The sequence below is a fragment of the Capra hircus genome, chromosome 19, assembly GCF_001704415.2.
Source record: "Capra hircus breed San Clemente chromosome 19, ASM170441v1, whole genome shotgun sequence".
NCBI classification, from domain to species: domain Eukaryota; kingdom Metazoa; phylum Chordata; class Mammalia; order Artiodactyla; family Bovidae; genus Capra; species Capra hircus.
Window position 1 is genome coordinate 36523787 of NC_030826.1, and position 20446 is coordinate 36544232.

At 47.5% G+C, this 20446-nt stretch overlaps 1 protein-coding gene across 1 annotated transcript in view; it reads left to right on the forward strand.

The window, feature by feature from the left end:
• Positions 1–20446, forward strand: part of FAM117A (family with sequence similarity 117 member A) — a 42453-nt gene that overhangs the window by 8583 nt on the left and 13424 nt on the right. The window contains exon 2 of the mRNA XM_018064905.1: positions 16043–16212. Coding sequence (XP_017920394.1) covers positions 16043–16212 — 170 coding nt within the window. The remainder of the gene's footprint in view (positions 1–16042; positions 16213–20446) is intronic.

The following is a 20446-nucleotide window of genomic DNA, read 5'->3' on the forward strand; positions in this document are numbered from 1 at the left end:
CCGTGTGGTTTGTGCACATCTTAATGCCGGAGGCAGCACCACCTGGACTCTTTTCTCATTGGAACCTCTATCCTGGGGAGTTCTCTTTTCACAGAGTGCTAAAGCAGCTACTTCTGTGAAAAGAAAGTTTGGATCCCAACCCCAGAAAGCCCCAAAATCCATGTGCATTTTTCAGGGAAGCTGAGAATGTGGGTAGCATTAGTTGTGACAGTGCATTCTGCATGTTTAGCTCTTCGTTGCTTGCAGTCGGTACCCTTGAATGTTTTTCCTTTATTCTCGTCAAAGACCTGCAGGTGCAGGTGGCATTTGCTTGTTTTTGCAGATAGGAAAACTGAGGCCCTTAAAGGAAGTGACTTGCCCTAGACTGCGTGACTAGTAAGGTCCTTTTGCTCCTGATCCAGGGCTCTTCCCACTTACGTGTGGAGAGCCAGTGAGGAATTTCCCTCCAGGCTGGCATCCTGTGCTGCCTGCCCGCACACATCCAGCCTGTTTCCCTTCTGCTCACAGACGTGTGTACCAGGAGCAAAAGTTCATATGTTTAACTGACCAGAGAGAATTAGGAAGATGGGCTGCAGAGAAATCTGTCTGTTCCTTTAGCGCCCCATAAGTGACTGTCCATTTGATGTGGCTGACTGGAAGTTGATGGTAGCAACATTATATGTGTGATATGGTGGCAGCTCTTGAGTGTTTCCAACTGGTTTGAAATATGCAATTTCCATGCGGAATGAGAAGCTAACCAAGAGGCAGAGTTTTCCTACCTCTGTGGAGTCATGGTTATGGTTGCTGAGCTTTGACCCATGTCAAGGAGATATTCTTAAGGTGGAGCTTATGGGAAAGGGTGTCTTTCTTATGTGTAAGTGTGGAATCCCCCCAAAGCACCCAGATAAACGTGGGTGGTGCATTCCTGTGGTGGGGAGATAGGTACAGATGGGATTGTGGCTTAGATGACAATTTACTCCTCCATGTAGGGGATGACTGGTGCAGACCTCCACCACCCTGACCACGTCCTGCCTGAATGTGTCTCTCTTCTAGCTTTAGATTAACTGGGAGTGGAGTCATTGTGATACCTGATAGTGCCTTTATGAGACAAGTGTGTATCCAATAAGGGGACTGGCAGGGACTTGAACTCAGGAGAAAGCTCCATCTGGGGATGTGGTATCATGGAGAACTGCCTGGGCTGCTTCCTAGGGAGGGTTATGGGCAGCTCTGACGTCCTTACTTCTCTTACAAAACTAGATTTTGTATAGAATTCTTGAATGTTCTAATAACCATATGCTTATGTGGAACCTTTCTTTCCCAGTTATTTCCCAACTGCATAGGTAAAGGCCCATTATAACAAATATAAATATAGTTCTATATAATAAAGTTGTTTCCATGCTTCATTTAAATGCTTTTGTTGTTGTTTTTTTTGTGTTTTTTTTTCTTATTTAAAGAAAAAGAAAAGGATAACCAACTATCTTATGTAAAAAGTACTTTTTCTGCTCCCTGTCCATGTAATAGTTCATCTCTAAGCCAGAATATGCTGAGGGCTTACTTTTGCTTTGGAGGTGGGGAGTGGGGAGGGGGGCTGTGGACCCATCGCCGACTAGCATGCCCCGCTTGGCTTTTTCTTCATCACGAATTCCCCCCGGGCCCCGCCCCCCGCACCGCCCCCTGTCCTGGTCATTTAGACAGACCACCACACAAAACCCAGCAAAGGACAGTATGTGTTGTGTAGGTGGACGTGAGTGTGTATGTGTGTGCACACGCTCACATTTGTCTTAAGTGAGAACATGTGGGAGCTGGATGTGACTGTAGGAGAGCATGTATATGCATGTGTATGTAAGGAAAAGTGCATGTGAAAGAAAGCGAATGATAAACAGGACAAATGTTTAACAACAGGCAGAGCTGGGGAGAGGGCGTATGGGTATTCTGTGTACTGTTCTTGTTCTTACATCTATATGTTTGAAATGCTTTCCAAATAAAAAGTTTTGAAAAATGAATATATGCTAGGCTAATTTGACTGTATCAGGAGTTCTTTAGAATGGAAGTTTTCTTCTGTCATCCTTGTAACATTTCTTATTCTTCCCATTTAACAGAAAGAACAACCGAAGCCCAAAGAAGTTAAGTGAGTCGTCTTGAGTTCATGTAGCACATTGAGGCAGGATTTGAGTCCAAGTGTTGAGCGTTGTGGTAGGAGACTGCAGCTTGTCCCTGCTGCTTGAGCTGGACAAGGTTGGCCTCAGATTCTGAGAGCCACTGGGTGCCTGCTACCATGTGTCTGAGCCCAGTCCATGCCCCACATTGACCCGGCAGAGGGGTCAGCAGTGTTGCAGCAGGCTGCTAATCCACACCGAGCATGTTCAGGATATCCAGGTATCTTCTAGGGAAAAGTGCTTCCTCATTCTGAGAAACGTTCTCACTCTGCTCTTCATTCAGCTCTCTTCATTTCTTAAAGTACCTGAAATCAGAAGGCTTTCGTGTGCCAGAGCTGCAGAGTAATACTACTTTTCATTTTTATAGTAGAAACCTGAGGGGAAAATAAGTTTTGTTTACTAATAGAAAGTGACGCCAGTTATAGGCTGGCCCAGGCAGCTTTCTTGGCTGTGTACCAGTCTGCCTGTTGTGCCCACCACCTTGTGAGTATACAGGAGCCTATGCTCTAGTGAAACTCGTCTCACCAAGTAGACAGGAGTTACAGCTTCATACACAAATGAAGGGCTGCACTCTTTGTCAATGAAAATCTTCCACTGACCACAGGGCCCCGAGAGGGGTGGATCTGGTCATCGCCACTAAGCAGTGTTACGGGTCCAGATGCTACTGTTTGTTCCCAGCCCTTGTTCTCTCACTCCACACTGCGTACTCTGCATCTGTCTGTGCTCCTTCAAGGCACTTGAATTATTCCTGACATTTTTGTTTACTGACATTTCCTGTCAGCTTTCAGAATTGGGGTAAGTGAATGAGTCCAACTCTACTTCTTAACATAGAAGAAACAATTTTTGGAAGATCTTTAGTTTTAGTATGTGTCGTTTACCTAAATTGCCACCCCATGACCACCCTAAAGTGTGAGTGTGGTTAAGTTGGCCTCAAGGGACTTTTTTCAGGTACTCCAGCCAGTTACGTGAAATAGACCCCTGAGCATTTACTATACTGTGCTGTGCTTAGTCGCTCAGTCACGTCCGACTCTTTGGGCCCCCATGGACTGTAGCCCGCCAGGCTCCTCTGTCCATAGCGATTCTCCAGGCAAGAATACAGGAATGGATTGCCATGCCCTCCTCCAGGGGATCTTCCCAACCCAGGGGTCGAACCCAGGTCTCCCACAGTGCAGGCAGATTCTTTACAGTGTAAGCCACCAGGGAAGCCCAAGAAGACTGGAGTGGGTAGCCTATCCCTTCTCTATGGGAACTTCCTGATGCAGGAATCGAACTGGGGTCTCCTGCATTGCTGGCGGATTCTTTACCAGTTGAGCTATCTGGGAAGCCCCTTTAGTGTATTACTATGCCAGTCTTTATGCTTCGGCTGTATGTTCTTAAGCGGTTATCAAGCTATATAGTGTTCTTTTGGCTCTGTCTCACCCCAAAATCAGCGCCCAGTGGATAGCATCCAGAATCCAGATAACATGCAAGAGGATGAGAAAAGGCTGTCCCCAAGGTCTTGCTGGGTTCTGTGCAGTGTAGAGGCCTGTGTTAGAGCTGCTGTACAGATGGCCAGAGCTGTCTACTTGAGGGGGACCCTGACCACTGAGTCTTTTTCTTCCAGCTCTTAGAGGCATGGAGGGGACATCTTGGTAATTAACACCCCAGTCTGTTCCCATGGATCATATTCTGCCTTTGCTTCAGGAGGATAAACCTGTTTTTCACCTGACTCATAAAAGGTGTCGTTACTGTCAAGCAGCTTTTGGTTTAAGGGCAGATACAAAACCCATCATATATGGGGAAAATGGGATAGCCCACCTTCTATGTCCTCCTCAGCCCCTGAAGGCACATGTGGAGAGGTCACTTGACAAGCATCCTGCTGTGAAGTCATCAGTGGTCTCAGGTGTACAGTGAGGGTAGGAAAAGTCTTCCCAAGGTCATACCTTTCAAGGCTCTTTCTAGAGGAGCCATTTGATCTCGTGTTTCAGACAGGGTTTACCCTGGCGGCACTATATGACCTTTGAGCCTCCCTTAGGAGATCTAAGCAACCAGCACGACTGGGGCTTTAGAGCAGGGGCTGCCCTGGAATGTTGCCTAGCACACTTTCGGGTTTTTACACCAGGCACAGCCTGGGAATTTGCCTGGGATTTGAGGTCAGGCTGGATCAGTTCCAGAATGTCAGAGGCCAGGTAGGGAATCACTCGGTGGGATGGAGTGGTCTTTTGGGTATTTCCGTTTTGAAGCTGGGAACAGAGTAGAACTTAAGTAAAGAGATGGACATAACCAGAGAAGACTTTGCAAGTGGGACAAAATGATCCATGGAGGTTTTCAAGGCTTTGAGGGTTGAGCAGAGTCAACCCTAATAGGATTTTAGACCCTGAAGGCAAAGCATGGCCCTGAGAAACAGAATCGATTAATTGCTCCTTTAACCCCCCCTCACCAACCCCCAGCCCGAAGCAGAATGAACCAGAGAAGCGGTCCTGTCAGACCTACTGAGGTGTAGCAACTGAGCAAACCTGCCCCCTGAGCTCTGGTGTCTACTCAGCAGTTACCACGTGACAGCCCTTCTGCCTGTGGCAAGCCACAGGTAAATTGAGTGCTATTTATACTCTCCTGCGTGGGGGTGGAGGTGGGAGAGATGGCCTGGGAGCCCACAGTACAGCTGCCTGATCAGCCCAGGTAAGATACCTCTCTTTGACTTTGTGCCTGTTTTCTCCCTTAGCTAATTTTGCCCCAGACGACAGCATGGGCTTTGGGGCTTTCAGTTTAGCTGACTCTGTCAGTAGCCATCTCTTATTACTCACTCTTAAACAGTTAGGAATTCTAGAATTAGCTGGGACTCAAACTCTCCAGGTACAACCTCCCGCCTCCTGGGAGGTGAATATTGAGAACTCTGGGGCCATGTGACGATCCTTCCCTGGAGCTCTTCGGGGGCAGACACTACCATCTTCCTCATCCGTCCCTCCTGTTCGGATGATCAGGAAGTTCTTCCTTTTGTCTGGTTGGAATCCTTCCTAATCGAAGTCTTTTTCTGTCCTTTGTTTTTATGCTCACAAAGTTCGCCTTCCTCCTGGGATCTAGCTACCTTCCCTGTCGCTGCCTTTACTCATTTTCCCTGGGATCTCAGTGGTTCCTACGTTGCTGCTGAAGAGCAGTAATGGCGAGTGGATGACCAGGGCTAACATGGTGGGGCTTAACTGAGGTGATATCCAATTCCAGCTGTGTTTCTGGACCTGTGGGAACCCCTTAAGTCTGCCCCGTCTAGGCCTTGCTCCTGGGACGACACGCCGCTTCTTAATTTAGTTTTTTGTTTGTTTTAAAATTTTTGGTCATGCTGGGCAGCATGCAGGATCTTAGTTTCCTAGCCAGGGATCGAAACTGCCTCCATCCCCTGTATTTCCTGCAAGTGGGAAGTTAGGTCTGGGGCCAGATTTGATTCAAGTAAAACATTGTGGGCATGAACATGTCATGGTTGAAGTTGTGTGCCCATGATGTGTCACTTCAGGAGGCACGTGGGGTCAGGTCTTCCATTACTAGTAATGCTGAGTTTGATCACTCGAGGTGGTGACCACCAGTTTCCCATTGCAGGAGTACATTATTCTCTTATAAGTGGTTTATGGGGAGATACTTCAGCATTTAAATATTCTGTTCCCCACAATGTTTTTCCCAGTAGTTTTGGCATCCACTGATGACTCTTCCTGACTGAGCTGTTACTTTGGGAGTTGCATAAAGCTGGTTCTAAACTAACACAGAAGGGCATGAGTATTAATGTGAGCTGTTCTAAAGAAGAATAAAAAATTGGGGAGTTTTGGAATCCACTAGCGGGGGGAAGGCAACAAATTTAGGCCATCGAATTCTGTCAAAGTCTAGGTTATTTTGTGTGACTTGGACTGATAGTAAATTGAGTATCGGCTGCTCACACATATGTTGCTGTCTGGCAGTTCGTGAGGTTAGGGAGAAGGCAGGCTAGATGAAGCTAAAAATAAGTCATGATTTGTTTACAAAGCAGAAATTATTTTGACTATTTGAACATTATCTGTAATTCTATTCTTTTTTTGTAATTCTGTTCTTATTTCCTTTTCTTTCTTTCACTCACTTTCCACTGTCCTCCCTAGAAAAGGGATCCCTTCTTTTTTAATTGTCTTTGTCCTTTTGTCTCACATGCCCAGTGAGCAGAACTGTCCCCTGGATGCAGGTTTGATTGCGCTGGTTCCTACTGGGGGAAAGGAATAGAGAACCCTTCCAGACTGAAGGGAAGTTCCTGAACCAAGGCATCCAGCCAGCCATGCCAATTGAATCTGACAATGAAACACAAGAGGGGAAATGAACTTTGAAAAATCTTCTGTGAGGAAAAAAGACCTGTGTCTCAAGTTGCTCTGTGGCATTGGAGAAATGTCTACACGAGGGTGTTCTGGGCCCTCACCTGGAGAATTCCTGTGAGTTTGTGGGGCATACACATTCAGAACAGAAAGCAGGGTAGGGTTTCAATCACGGTTGTCCTCTCACAGGATTGACTGTAGATGAGCCTCCCCAACCTCTGGTTCTTCCTTCACCTCTTTTATCTTTAAAGAGCTGACTGGGCATCATGATTTCTTCTCTGCTTGATAGGAATCAGATTGTTGTCTGGAGTGAAGATACTGAAGGTTTATGCCTGTCCTCTGAGTTTCTAGCAATCCAGAAATTCATCACTCCCAAATAAACAAGGTGTGAGAATTGTTTTTAGGGGGAGAAGGCTAGGCCATGGCTATTTATGCTCTTCTTACAAAGGCCAACTAGATCCCAAAAGAAAGCATGCTCCAATATTTTGTCCTGTTTTAAGAATGTTGAAATCCTACAGAACTCCTTTTCAAAGAATTCAGATAAAAGGTGAAAAGTCCACACCACTTCCTTTTCTTCTAGCTGCAGCTGCTTGAGAATTGGACAGATATCTAAGTAACTGCTGTCTTCTCTTTGTGCGCACACATGCGCACGCGCACACACACACACGTACACTGTGGAATCACCCTTTCCCTCCTTGCTAGGAAGAGTCTGGGACTTCCTTATTTTTTCCCCATAGTGACACCTCCAAATGAGTTTCTACTGACCCTTCTTTCCAGCCACCCATAGGTGTGGTCTGTATCCTGGGGAGTCAGACACACAGCAAGAAATGTTTTCACCTGAGCTGCACACTTGGATACGGAGGGAGCATTAAGTACAGAGCCAGTATTGAGGTCTTGGCTGAAGTTTTTCATTTTTTTTCTCTTTAGTTAAGCCTTCTTGGTAAGGGAAATGTGCTGTTACTCTGTTACTCTTTTTTTTCTTCTTTTTAATCTTGTTTCTTTAGTTTCTTCTCCCTGTTATGGTTGAAATGAGCTATTGCTTGGTGTTGAAAGAGTGTTTAAAGCTCCGGGTTTAATTTTCCCAGCTGGGATGGATGGGGTCTCCTTGGGCTTTCCAAGGAGGGCTTCTAACTCCTGTACAGTCATATTGGGGATTTCGGTTTGACCACAACTTCCCTCCAAAACCCACATGTCCCTGAGTTAAGCAGTTAAGCGGCGCGGGACCACAAGCAGCTCAGAAGACTGCCTGCACTGCTTAATCCCAACACACATACTAAAATGGAAAAGTAATCCCTATGAAGCTGCATGAAGGAACTTCCCCTAATTACTGCAAATCTGGTATTGGGGAAATGTTTAGAAACTTGGAATCTCTGTTTTACTTTGCTCCCCTCCAGATGAGCATTCCTCCCTCCCCCCACCCCCAACGAAAGTGCTGCATCCCAGCTAGGAGACAGGACAGGGCCTGCCCCCCGGTGTGCAGCCGGCTGCCTGCCCCAGCCTCCCGGCGGCCCTGCCTCTGCCCGCTCCCAGCGTGAAGATCAGCGACTGAAAAAAGCACATTGTTAGAAAAACATGTGTAATAGGATCTCATTTTAAAATACATATATGCCTACGTATGTGCCCCAAGATCAGGAAGGATTGCTCAGTGGTGATTTCTGACTGGTGGCATGCATCATTTTTTAAGTTTTGCTAATCTGCATTTTAAAATTTTCCTTTAATTTCCTCCAATATATTTACAGCTTCTGTTATAATGAGAGTTTTTTTTCCTTAAAGACGGGAGGTGAGAAGACTAGTGCTGATATTGGTTCAAACCTCAACGACATGAGAAAGCGACTAATAACTTGTTTGTTGAACCTGCCAGTTGCTGAGTTTTGCCACGTGTGAAATCTCATTGACTGTCTCTTCTTACTTCTTTAGTCCTTTTTGGATAGTTTGGCGTTACTCAGATTCATGGAGTGAGTCTGGAAGATGGATGGAGAGTAGCCTCATCTTACTTCCCAGGCTTCTCCTGCGTTGCCCCAAAGATAGTAAAATGAGGGAAGTAGCCCCATAGCTGCTCAGCCAGGACCCTTTGGTCAGGGGCTGTCCTCTCCTTGTGAGCTGCTAAGCCTCCACCCTGCAGTCTAGCTCTGGCCAAGTTGAGAAGGGCAGCCGCAGATGCCTCACTTCCTGTGTCATCTGTTGCCTTCCTCCTGTCCCAACCCCTCCTCCTAAGAGCTGTTGCCCTTCTCCTTTGGGTTCTCAGAGTGGGGGTTTGCTGGTGTGGTCAGGCCTGAGCTGATTTCCAGCCAGGGATATGAGGTCCTTCTGGAGAGTCAGTGGCTGGAGGAACCCCAGAGGCTGAGCTGGCAGCCTGGCCCTTAGGGATTATATTGGCTGCCCCCACTTCAGCCTGGTCAGAAGCAAGCTTCTTGTCCTGCTCCTCCTGTGTCACCATTGCTGGCTCATGATGGGCACTTAGAATCTGCTACTGAAGGAATCGATCAGTCTGCTGTGGTGTGCCAGGCCCCTTGTCAGCTCTTCCTAGTCACTGTTCCCCAAGGCACAGACACTGGACCGCTGGTCCTCTCCACTCAGAGGCCCCCTCCCCAAAGCCATACACAGGCAGCAGTTGGGAGACAGGGCCAAGTGGCTCGGGAAGATAGCACCTACGGCTCCTTATCTCCGGTGTGTGCTGTTTCGTTTTCCCCATTTGCTGTTGCCCAAGAACTGAAGCATCCGCCGCTGCTCAGCTGCATGGTGAAACAGCCTGGCCCTGTGCCAGGGAGCTTCACCAGGTGGTTGGGCTGTAGAGGCTGCTGCATGCGATGGGCCGATAATACCCACAGCACTGTAAACAGGACACCCCACCCTTCTGCAGCCACCCAGCCAGTGCCCCGGCAGCCTGTTGCTTTGTCTTGGCCTGTCGTGATAGGGGCGGCTCTTCTCAGACAGGGCAGCCAATTGTCCTGTTTCTCTCCCCATTTCCCAAATCTGAGAGGGTACTTTCCAGAAATGAAACCAGTCCACTTTCCGACCACAAGCAACCGTTCTTTGTGACTTCTCAACGCTTCTCCTTTAACCGTAATCACACAATTGCAGGGCAGAACCCCATCCCCAGGTCTTTCCGGTGTACCCATGAGGGAGGGAGGGCCCAGGAGCTCCTGTTCCATTTGCACGCACTCAGGACATCCCAATCTGACCACGCTGCTGATGCCTGCACCTCCCAGTGGCTGTTTTCCCCTGCACTATTCTCTCTGGAGACTGTCCGGCCTGGATTAGACCAACACTAGGGAAGGAAAAGGCTCTGACACTAAGCTGCCCCCTTCCCAGGGGACGTTTGTGGCTGGAACTCACCCTGCGTGTCTCCTCTTCCTATACGCCCCACCTCCACCACCTTCAGTCCTAAAAGATCACAGCGTGGGGAAGGGTTAACTGACAGTAATTGGTTTGATGTAATCTATCAAAGACTTGAAAGTCTTTTGCCTCTCATCTTCTGTTCTTTGCAGCAGGGGTCCCACCGGTACCTCCTCTCAGATCAGCGGCAGCATTAGATTAGAAACAAAGTGCACAATCAGTGTAATGTGCTTGAAATATACCGAAACCATCCCCCGCACTCCAGGTCCGTGGAAAAATCGTCTTCCTTGCAATCGGTCCCTGGTGTCAAAAAGGTTGGGGAGTGCTGCTTCCCTAAAAGATAATAAGCCGGGACTGTGCTCGAAGACAGGAGAGCAGGTCTGGTGAGGGATGAAGGGTGCATGGTGCCTGCTGCAGTCACATCACAGTGAGGGCCGAGCTGAGATTGGAACCAGATCTCTTGCACCCAGGTCCCTTCCAGATATGTCGGGGCCACGCTCCACCAGCCTGTGGCCCCTTTGAGGATGGTGTAGAACATGCTGGTGTCTGACTTCGGCTTTGGTTTGTGTTGCATTTGGGGGGGAATGTGACACCTCGGTTTTGCCCTAATCAGTTTTGGTGATTTTCCTTTTTTTTTTGTATAGGGAGGAGCAAGTCAGAACCCCCGAAACCCTGAGAGTCTTTATGAATAACTTTGGTCAGAAATGACTGGAGGGCATGTAGAATTGACCAAAATGGGTGGTTGGAGTCTTACACCAAATTCCAGATCTTGGGCCCTCCCTAGCCCTGGGGGTGCTGGGGAATGATGTAGCCTCTGGTTGCTGCCCTTGAGAGTGGACCCGTGTAGTTAAGCAATGGGGTAGGCTGTGAAGGGTATCCATGGGAACAGTGTAAGACAGACGTGGTTTCAGACATCCCTGGGGATACTAGACTTTCCCCCAGGTTTCAAAACCTTCTCCAGAAAACCAACTAACCATCTGCTCCCCCCACCCCCGCCCCCAAAATAAACAGACATCCTGGTCAGGCCCGCAGTCTCCTTCCTCACCCCCCTCCCTGAAGGAGCTGCCAGGCACTCCTTCCTGCAGGTGTGTAGGCAGGTGCCCCACACCCTCAAGGGCATTACTGACACATGAAGGCCGAGAGCCCCCGTAAGCTGATGTAGGAAGAAGGAGGCTTGGGTTTGAATGTATGACTGCTCCTCACTCCCTGGGTGACCAAGTCCAATGCAAGACTGGACTTCCCTGTGCCTTGTTTTCCTTATCTGTCTTTCTGGAATCCCTTTTAGGAAAACAAAAGACTGTGCCCACACAAGTACTTTGGGGTAAAACTTGAAAGTATTATGTAAATAGGGGTGTACTTAAAGCCTCAGAATGGAAAAATTCTAAAGGAGGTTTTTGCAACAAATTCCGCTAAGGGGTTGGGTGAGGTATCTCCAAGAAATCTTTCTCCCCAGAGCTTTTTCTCACCCCTGGAGCCACAGTCCCCTTCCTTCCAACAGCAGTGAAGCAGCTGTTAGGATCATGGTGTTCTGGCCTCTATGCCAGTCTCTGGCTCATCTGCTTCCCACCTGCTCCTTGCTTCTCTGTCGTGTAATCTTGTAAACTTGCCCTCCAGAACCCCTGCCTCATCCGTGGACTCTTGAGAGACAGTTTGAGAGAATCACAGGATAGCATCTTGGTGTCTGGCCAGGATGCTAGCATGGGTCAGAAGCTCCCAGAAATATCCAGATTGCCATCTTCTGATCTTAAACCAAGGATAGAAAAACAAGTGGTTGAAATGCCAGTGTAGGAGATGCATTTGGGACTTGAGCCTAGCATGCCTGTCACTAACTTACTGAGCAACAGGTGCAGGGAAGAAAGGAAAGTCATTGGGCCTCCCTGAGCCTCAGAGGAAGGGGACAAGCGACTCTGGGGGATTTACTCACAGGGAGCAGGGTGAGTATGCATATGCAAGGCAGACATTCTTGGAATCCAGGTGTAATTAGAGCAGGCTCACCCTTATAGTAACAGGTTTTTGATTTTGTGCAAATACTTAATGCATCTGCCAGTGTTCAGCCCTATGCTGTAGATGCTGTGTGGGATTCAAAGATAAATTAGACACAGCCATTGGCCACTGGTTATTTATTATCTGGGAGTTACAAATACTTGTCATCCGAGAGAGGCTGCAAAGTACTAGAAGAGGACACAGCAAGGGCTTCCCTGGGGGTCCAGCAGTTAAGATTCTGTGCTTCCTCTGCAGGGGGCATGAGTTGAATCTGGACAGGGAATTAAGATTCTGATGCTGCACAGAGCACCTAGACAGAAAAGAAAAAAGGAAGAGTATAGGGTACTGAGGAAAATCAGAAAATCTGAGACATTCCTTCCAGGGGACCCTGGAGGCTCCGTCAAGGTGGAGATGGTTAGGCTGGCCCTGGTGGGTGGGTCAGATTTTAGCCCTGATCCACGTGTGCAAAACCTCAGAGGAGGTCAGGCCCAAGTGGTGGATGGGAAATGGTGTGCAGTAGTTTGTCTGGGACATAAGATACCCTGAAGAGTAGTGATGTGTAAAGAAAAGGTAAGTGGGACCAGAACACGAGGCTTTTGAGTACCATCTTTGAAAGAAAGCCTTTGAAGAGTTTTAAGAGTGTGAAGGTCATTTAAAATGATGTGTTGAGATCACTGTATATTGGTTTGGAAAGGTGTTTATAAGGTGAAAACACTGCAAAATAATATGTACAGTATAATCCCATTTTTATTTTGAAATATATGCACGCACACACTGCACAGAAGGCAAGGCCCCCAAGGATGTGTATCTCATAGTATTATCAATGAAGCTGAGTGCCGAAGAATTGATGCTGGTGTTAGAGAAGACTCTTGAGAGTCTTTTGGACTGCAAGGAGATCCAACCCAGTCCATCCTAAAGGAGATCAGTCCTGAGTGTTCATTAGAAGGACTGATGCTGAAGCTGAAACTCCAATACTTTGGCCACCTGATGCATTTGAAAAGACCCTGATGCTGGGAAAGATTGAAAGCAGGAGAAGGGGCCAACAGAGGATGAGATGGTTGGATGGCATCACTGACTCAATGGGCATGAGATTGGGTAAACTCTGGGAGTTGGTGATGGACAGGGAGGCCTGGCATGCTGCGGTTCATGGGGTCACAAAGAGTCAGACACGACTGAGCAACTGAACTGAACTGAATTGATCTCTGGGTGTTGAGATATGAAGCTTTTTTCTTGTTTATTTACATATTTCTTTGCACTACTTTTTTTTTTTTTTTAAATTTATCTTTTGTTTGTGCCATGTGACTTCCATAATCTTAGTTCCCTGAGAACCTGGGCTCACAGCAGTGAAAACATGGAGTCCTAACTACCGGACCACCAAGGAAGTTCCCACATTTTTAGGTCATTTTTAATTTGTTTTAAATGAGCACATATATGATGGCTGAGGGAAATGATCTAGAACTATAGGAACTAGACAAAAGGAATTAGATAAAAACTGAGACTAAAAGTTATCCATGCCATAATATTTATGAAATTCAAATTGAGGGGAACCTCTCAAACATCTAATAATATGAGAGTGGCTAAGCAAACTACTGTATATCAACTTGGTAAAATGTTGTTCAGTTGCTAAGTTGTGTCCAACTCTTTGTGACCCCATGGTTTGTAGCACACCAGGCTTCCCTGTCCTTCGCTGTCTCCTGGAGTTTGCTCAGATTCATGTCCATTGAGTCGGTGATGATATCTAACCATCTCATCATCTACTGCCCCCTTCTCCTGCCCTCAGTCTTTCCCAGATTGAGGAAAAGATCATCAAGGTCTTTTCCAGTGAGTTGCCTCTTCACATCAGGTTGCCAAAATATTGGAGCTTCAGCTTCAGCATCAGTCCTTCCAGTGAATATTCAGGGTTGATTTCCTGGTTTGATCTCCTTGCAGTCCAAGGGACTCTCAAGTCTTCTCTAGGACCACAGTTTGAAGGCATCAATTCTTTGATGCTCAGGCTTCTTTATGGTCCAACTCTCACATCCATACATGACTATGAGAAATACAAGGCTATTAGAAAAACTATAGCTTTGACTATACAGACCTTTGTTGGCAAAATGGTGTCTTTACTTTTTTAATACATTGTATTAAAAATGACAGATACGTGGATTGTTCATACTTGAAAATGAGTATGTGAAATGGGTAGAACAAAGAATATCATTAATGCATTTCATATTGATTACTATGTCATGTGATACATTTCACACAGTAAAATGTGTGTAAATATTTAAATGGATTTGGAGAATGTAGATAGTATTACTAGTGTTTCTCTTTTCTATTGTGGTGAAACAGACATAGGGGCTTCCCATGTGGTTCAGTGGTAAAGAATGCACCTGCCAAAGCAGAAGACTCAGGACATGTGGGATCGATCCTGGGTCAAGAAGATCCCCTGGAGGAGGAAACTGCAACCCACTGCAGTATTCTTGCCTGGAAAAATCCCATGGACAGAGGAGCCTGGTGGGCTACAGTCCATGGGGTCACAGAGTCGCACACACACGACACGTAACATAAAATTTCCCATTTAACCATCTTAAGTTTATGATTCAGGGGCATTAAGCACACTCACAATGTTGTGTGATGATCACCACTGTCCATTTCCAGAACATTTTCATCGCCCCAAGCAGAAACTGGTGCATGCCTGCCAAGTTGCTTCAAGCACGTCCGACTCTTTGTAACCCTGTGGACTGTAGCCACCAGGCTTCTCTGTTTATGGGATTCTCCAGGCAAGAATACTGGAGTGGGCTGCCATGCCCTCTTCCAGGGGATCTTCCCAGTCCAGGATTTGAACCAGTGTCTCTTAATGTCCCCTATATTGGCAGGCAGGTTCTTCACCACCAGCACCACCTGGGAGCAGAAACTCTGTGCCCATTAAATAATAATACTCCATTCCCTTCTCCTGATGAGCCCCAGGGAATCTGTTCTGTTTTCTGTCCCTATGAATTTGCCTATCCTAGGTACCTCATTTAAATGGAATCATGTGATATTTGTTCTTCTGCGTTGGGCTTTTTTTTTTTTCACATAGCATGATGTTTTAAAGTTTCATTCATGGTATAGCAGGTATCAGAACCTCATTCCTTTCTGAGACTCTCTTGTGTGTTTGGAACACATTGTGTTTATCCTTTCATCTGTCAGTGAACACTTGGTTGTTTCTACCTCTTGGCTGTTGTGAATAGTGCTGCTATGATAGTGGGTGTACAAATATCTCTTTGAGACCCTCCTTTCAATTCTTTTATATATATACCTGGAAGTGGAATTACTGGATTGTATGGCAGTTCTTTATTTAACTTTTTGAGGAACTGCCAACCTGTTAGGGTCTTCTTAATATAAAGCTCTTCAAGTTTATTTATATCTTCAGTCTCCAGTTTCTTTTGCTGTGATTAGTGCACACATGAATTATCAAGAGATTAATACAGATATGAAAGCATTTTGCTTTGTTTAAAGGGAAGAATTTTATAGAGCTTAAGGCCGTAGTGTGTTTTGAATGTGGTTGTGGAAGACATGGTCAACTCAGATAACTGAAAGTTACAGATGATTCTACAACTCTTAGATTTTATTAACAGTTTCAACTTTTACCTTCTCCCAGAAAGATTTAATCAAGGAAAAAATAAAATGAGTGGACTTATAAGTGGTTTATTTTTGTTCTGTTTAGCCAGGGGTCAGAGACAGAGGAGAGAACCAGAAGACTGAGATATTCTCCTGGAGCCTGGATGGATGAAAGTAGTTACATCATTCTGTCTGTCTCAGTCACCTAGGTTCCCCAGAGCTAATGGTCTTGAAGGAAGTAGGAAATGTCCTTCAGTTAAGTGGGTTGAGTTTGTGCATAGGAGCCCTGCAATCAGAGCTGCAAGGAAGAAGAAGGCAGGAAACAAAAGATGAAGGAAAACTTGGTTTTTGTCCACTTCCAGCATCCAGTTGTTTTTTTGTTGATGGGAGACCTCTCTCGGGAAACTCAGTGTGGAAACCTGGAGTTCACAGTTCGTAGTCCATTAGGAACAGGAGAAAGAGGATGTATATAAAGTAACCCCTCATCCAGAGGGACATGATGTAAATTGTTTCCAGTGACAAAGACCAGCTGGTTAAGTCAGGAGGGCTTTGGTCAAGCTGTATGTGCTTTCCCGGGCTGCTTCGGGTTTCTGTAGGAGGGAAGTGAGTGAAGGTGCCGCAGTTCAGCCAGGTTTCCTAAAAGAGAGACAGCTGATGACCACGCCTGCGCCCATGCTGACCTCGAGGTGTGCGGGCTGTGCTCTCTTCCAGCCAGCGTCCCATGCAATGTGGGCCCAGAAAAACCAGGGTGGAGGCCTCAGCCACCCCAGGTCCGACGTACATTCTCCTTGGACACCATCCTCAGCTCCTACCTTCTGGGCCAGTGGCCACGAGATGCTGATGGGGCCTTCACCTGCTGTACCAATGACAAGGCCACCCAGGTAACAAAGCTCTCTCTAATGGGGTGAGGGGTAAGGATGGGGTGGTGGGGTGCCTGAGAAGGTCTTGGGTCTACTTGTCAACCCTCAATCATGTACGTGATTTGTCCTCGGTTTCGGCTATACATATTCACTATACATGAAAAGCTATATACATATAGCTTTTCATCACCTCATGTTTACCAGCTTAGTTCTCTTTGTAAATTTACCTGAAAATGAGCTTGCATTCCACCTGTTGGGAGAGAGAAGGCAAACCGTTTGTCTTTGAGTATTCATGTGTGGATATACAAGAGTTGATTTTGGAATTTATTCTAGATTTTAATAAATGAGGTTTACCTTGCTAAAACAAGCTAATATTCAGCTGAGTGTGCATTCCCCAGACAACTGAAAGAGGTCGCCAAAATATGTGTTGAGCCAGGATGTATCCCACTGGGGCAACAGGAGTGGGGAGTTCTCAGATAACGGAGAGTCGCTCCTTAGTCAGCAGCCCTATCTGGGGTTTTAGGGGCCCCATTTGAGTCCTGTGGAGCCCAGGTCCCCTCTTCAGGGTTTTTCTTTTCATGAAGAAACCTAAACTTAGAAGGAATCTCCACAATCATCCGGTTCGTTGGTCAGTTTTTGAATAAAGTAGTATTAGCCTGAGCAAGAAGTTGTCTCACATGTGAAATTATACAAAGACATTTCTTCGTCTGACTGAGGACTTTGACATTCTCAGCAGTTAAGTTTTGAAGAATCAAACCTTCTCCCCTTGATGCAGTTTAAGCCCATTCCTGTTCGACTTCAGGACAAATGGGTTGTTCTCAGGAAAGAGGAAACGGGGCAGGGAAAACACAGGCTCAGAGGCGAGGCAGCCCGCATCCTGGGGGATGCTGGGCCAGCCGCTGTTCCTTTGCAGTCACTGCAGTGTGCCCGTCCCGCCTGATCGGAGGTAGGGTGCTGGCCAAGTGGAGAAGGCTTTTGTGTGCTCACTTCCCCTGTCCTCCTCTGTTGAGCACATCTCATCAGTCCCTTTTATTTATTTTTTAAATGAGATCCATTTTCAAATGTTATTAGTGAATGTTTGAATGCTCAGTGCTGTTCTTGGCGTGTCAGAGTGAAGAACAAGGAAATGAGAACAAGGTTTGGCCTTGGTGAGTCTGGATGCCAGTTCCATGAAGGCCAGTAAACCGGGAGCCAAGGGATGAGATGGGGCCAAGTGTCTGGCACAGTTTACAGGAGGGACATTCTCACAGGAATACGCCACCTTGGAGCAAAAAAAAGTTTGCATTTAAAATCGATGGCCCTTTTTAGATCTAGGAACAGACTGTAAAGCGTGCTCTGGGTAGCAGACCAAATAGGCCTACTTCCTGGGAGCCCTGGACACTGTCGTTCCCTGTGTCCCCTGAAAAGGGCAAGTAGTATAGGTTATGATTGCCCATCACAGGCCTGGAGCACACATCCCTTTCTCTTTTGAGAGAATGGTTAGTCCAAGTAACATGTCTAGTCATGGAGGGCTTCCTGGAGGAGCAGGACTTGAGGTTGCTTCAGATGTGCTCATGATTACACCCGTTTCATCAGACAGCAGGCTTCCACACACCCCACCTATCCCTGAATCCCCATCTCTGTCATTTCCTGCTCTCCGCCTTCTAGGAAGCCTCCATCCCACTCCTCAGATGGCGTTCTCTTTGTCAACTCAGAGCAGGGTTGGCCTCAGATGTTCCCTGGCCAGATTGAGAGGCATGGGCTCTAGGCTGTGTGTTTTTGCTCAGGCTCCAGCTGCAGGCCAGATCTTTTATATAACAAGTCTGGGCTTCTTGCCACAGCAAGACAGAGGTCAGCGATGCGCCTCCATGGGTCTGGCAAGGCTGAGCTCTGCAGCTTTCCTCTTTCCCTGGGATGGGCTCCAGCCCTCGAGGAACTCTTAGCAACCTGTCAATATTGTGGCTGCAGTGAGGAGGTGGGAGAATTCTGATCAACATAGGCATCCAAACCCAAGTATGTGCTCGGCCCGTCTTTCATTCCTGGCCTTCTGGGAATTTTCTGCTTCTAGGTTTTGGGCTCCATTCAAATTCCTGCTTAAGCACCCTGGCCTGGCACAAGCTACATTCTTCAACACTGGGGTTACACAAGGAACTGAAGCCTCTCCTGACATCTCCCAAAGTAACTGGTACTCCTCCCCTGTGGAGCACAGCTACATCACCTAGAAAGGACTGGAGATGGGGGAGAGATTTTATGGGGGAGATACAAGGGGTGTAGCAAAGAGTGGAGGGAAGGTAGTAAGGCCAGATCTACCAAAGTTCTTGAAAGCCTTCAGTTCAGTTCAGTTCAGTCCGACTCTTTGCAGCCCCATGGACTGCAGCAGCTGCTAAACATAGATGACACCAGCACCTTCCCTTAATTCCTCTGTGCTCGAGGGGCGACAGCCTCCCCTTCCCCCTACCTCCTGTGCTCTATCTTCTAGCCACACCAGTGTGGTACCTCCACCACATCCGGAAGGCCCTCGCTTCTGCTCTCTTAGTTGTGCCGCCGACCCCTGACTCCACCCTTCCTCATACACACCTCCATCCAGCCACCAGAGTGTGTGTTTGAAGACCTCATCACCCTGGCACTCCAGGGGCAGGACCTGCAATGAAGACAGCAGCCATAGTCATGGGGTAGGCCAAGCAGCTCAGCTCCCCTCTCCAAACCCCCGGAGCAGGCAAAAGCCCTGTAAGTTTCACATGAGAACACACTGTCCTCAAGGCTTCTCCCAAGGCAGAAGATGGAGTTAAAGTTCTCAGTTCTCGAAGGTAGCAGGTTGCAAACAGTCCCAGTATTCTCTCCTTGGGCTTAGCAATGTTTTAAGCCCTTAGGAAAGCACAAAGGAAGCATGGGTGGTTCCCAGGCAACTTGTGGTCTGATGTAGAGAGCTAGCTTACCCAGATATTTGGGGCAAGTGAGGAAGAGAGGTGGGTGGACCTTATTTGGGAAATTGGTTCTTCTAAGGGGGTGTGAATGTGGTCATCCGGGAAGGAGGGCTTTGGAGCTGCTCATGTTCTGAGCCAGGGTGTGCACCAGGAGCAAGATGACCAGATCTCCCAGAGGTCAGCATGGTGGGTATAAGGAAGAGCTTGGGTGCAGTGGGTGCTGGACACGGAAGGCACAATCAGTGAGGACTAGGAAGGCTCCTCTGTGGTGTCACCATCATCTGGAGGTGTCTCAATGTCTTGGAAAACTGTGCCAGGATTGTCCGGGTCAGTCTGCCCTCCCCCAGGTCAGCTGGTCACTCAGAGCTGGCCACCAAGTGCCGTGGCCTGGGCCTGGGCGGGTAATGGCAGCACATTCTGGTGGTGGCGATCGCCCCCTCCCTTCATTCTGGGAGTCTTCTGAAGGGAGGAAGTGGTCTTACCACAGTGGGATGACTGTTGGAGCCACTGGTGGCTCATCCTGCAGACAGATGCAACCCTGGGTGCCTGTTCGCCTGGCCCCATCCTGCTCATCCCTAGCCCTGTTTCCTCTTCAGGCTCCAGGTGATGTGGGGAAATGCCCTGATGATAGACCTTTTTTCTCCCTTTAGGTCTGAGTTACCTTTTGGGGAAAAAATTAGCTTAAGGCCTTGACTAGCAGAGCAGAGGTGGCAGGCTTTGTTTAGAAAGTCTGTTTTTTCTCTTTGTTTTCCCTTTCTATGACTTTCCCAACCTCTGTGCTGTCCTTCTCTTTTCCCCAACACAGTGCCTCAGCATTTGGTGATGACACACAACTCAGTCTGCTCATCACGGGCCTTTTTTTGCGGTTGTGAGGGTCTGGGCACAATGCCTGTTTCCCAAACTGGTGAGCAGAACCAGTTGTTCAGTATACGGTTTGATGGCAGCTCAGAATATTTGAAAATGGGTCCATGATGGAAAATTTGAGGGTTGCAGACACTGTGGGACTAGAGAACTCTTAACCCTGCAGCTAGAGTTCTTGGTGCTGGCTGGCCGACCACCCTCAGAGCCCTCCCTGCCTCTTTTTCTGGCCAGAGTCCCCAGTGGTGGCTTCCCTGCTGAATTTCAGCTTGCCATGTAGTTACTGAGCATCTATACTAGGCCAGGCACCATGCTGCTCTGCACATCCGCATAGTAGGTACACATGGGGTTATGTCCCCAGAGCCCAGCCAAGGTCACTGGAGAAACTGAGGACCAGGACTCTTCCTGCCTCAGAATCTGGACAGAAGCTTAGTTGGCTGTGGGGCAAAGAAAGAGGTTCCAGTTTGGGGGATTTTGGCTCCATCTCATCCCTG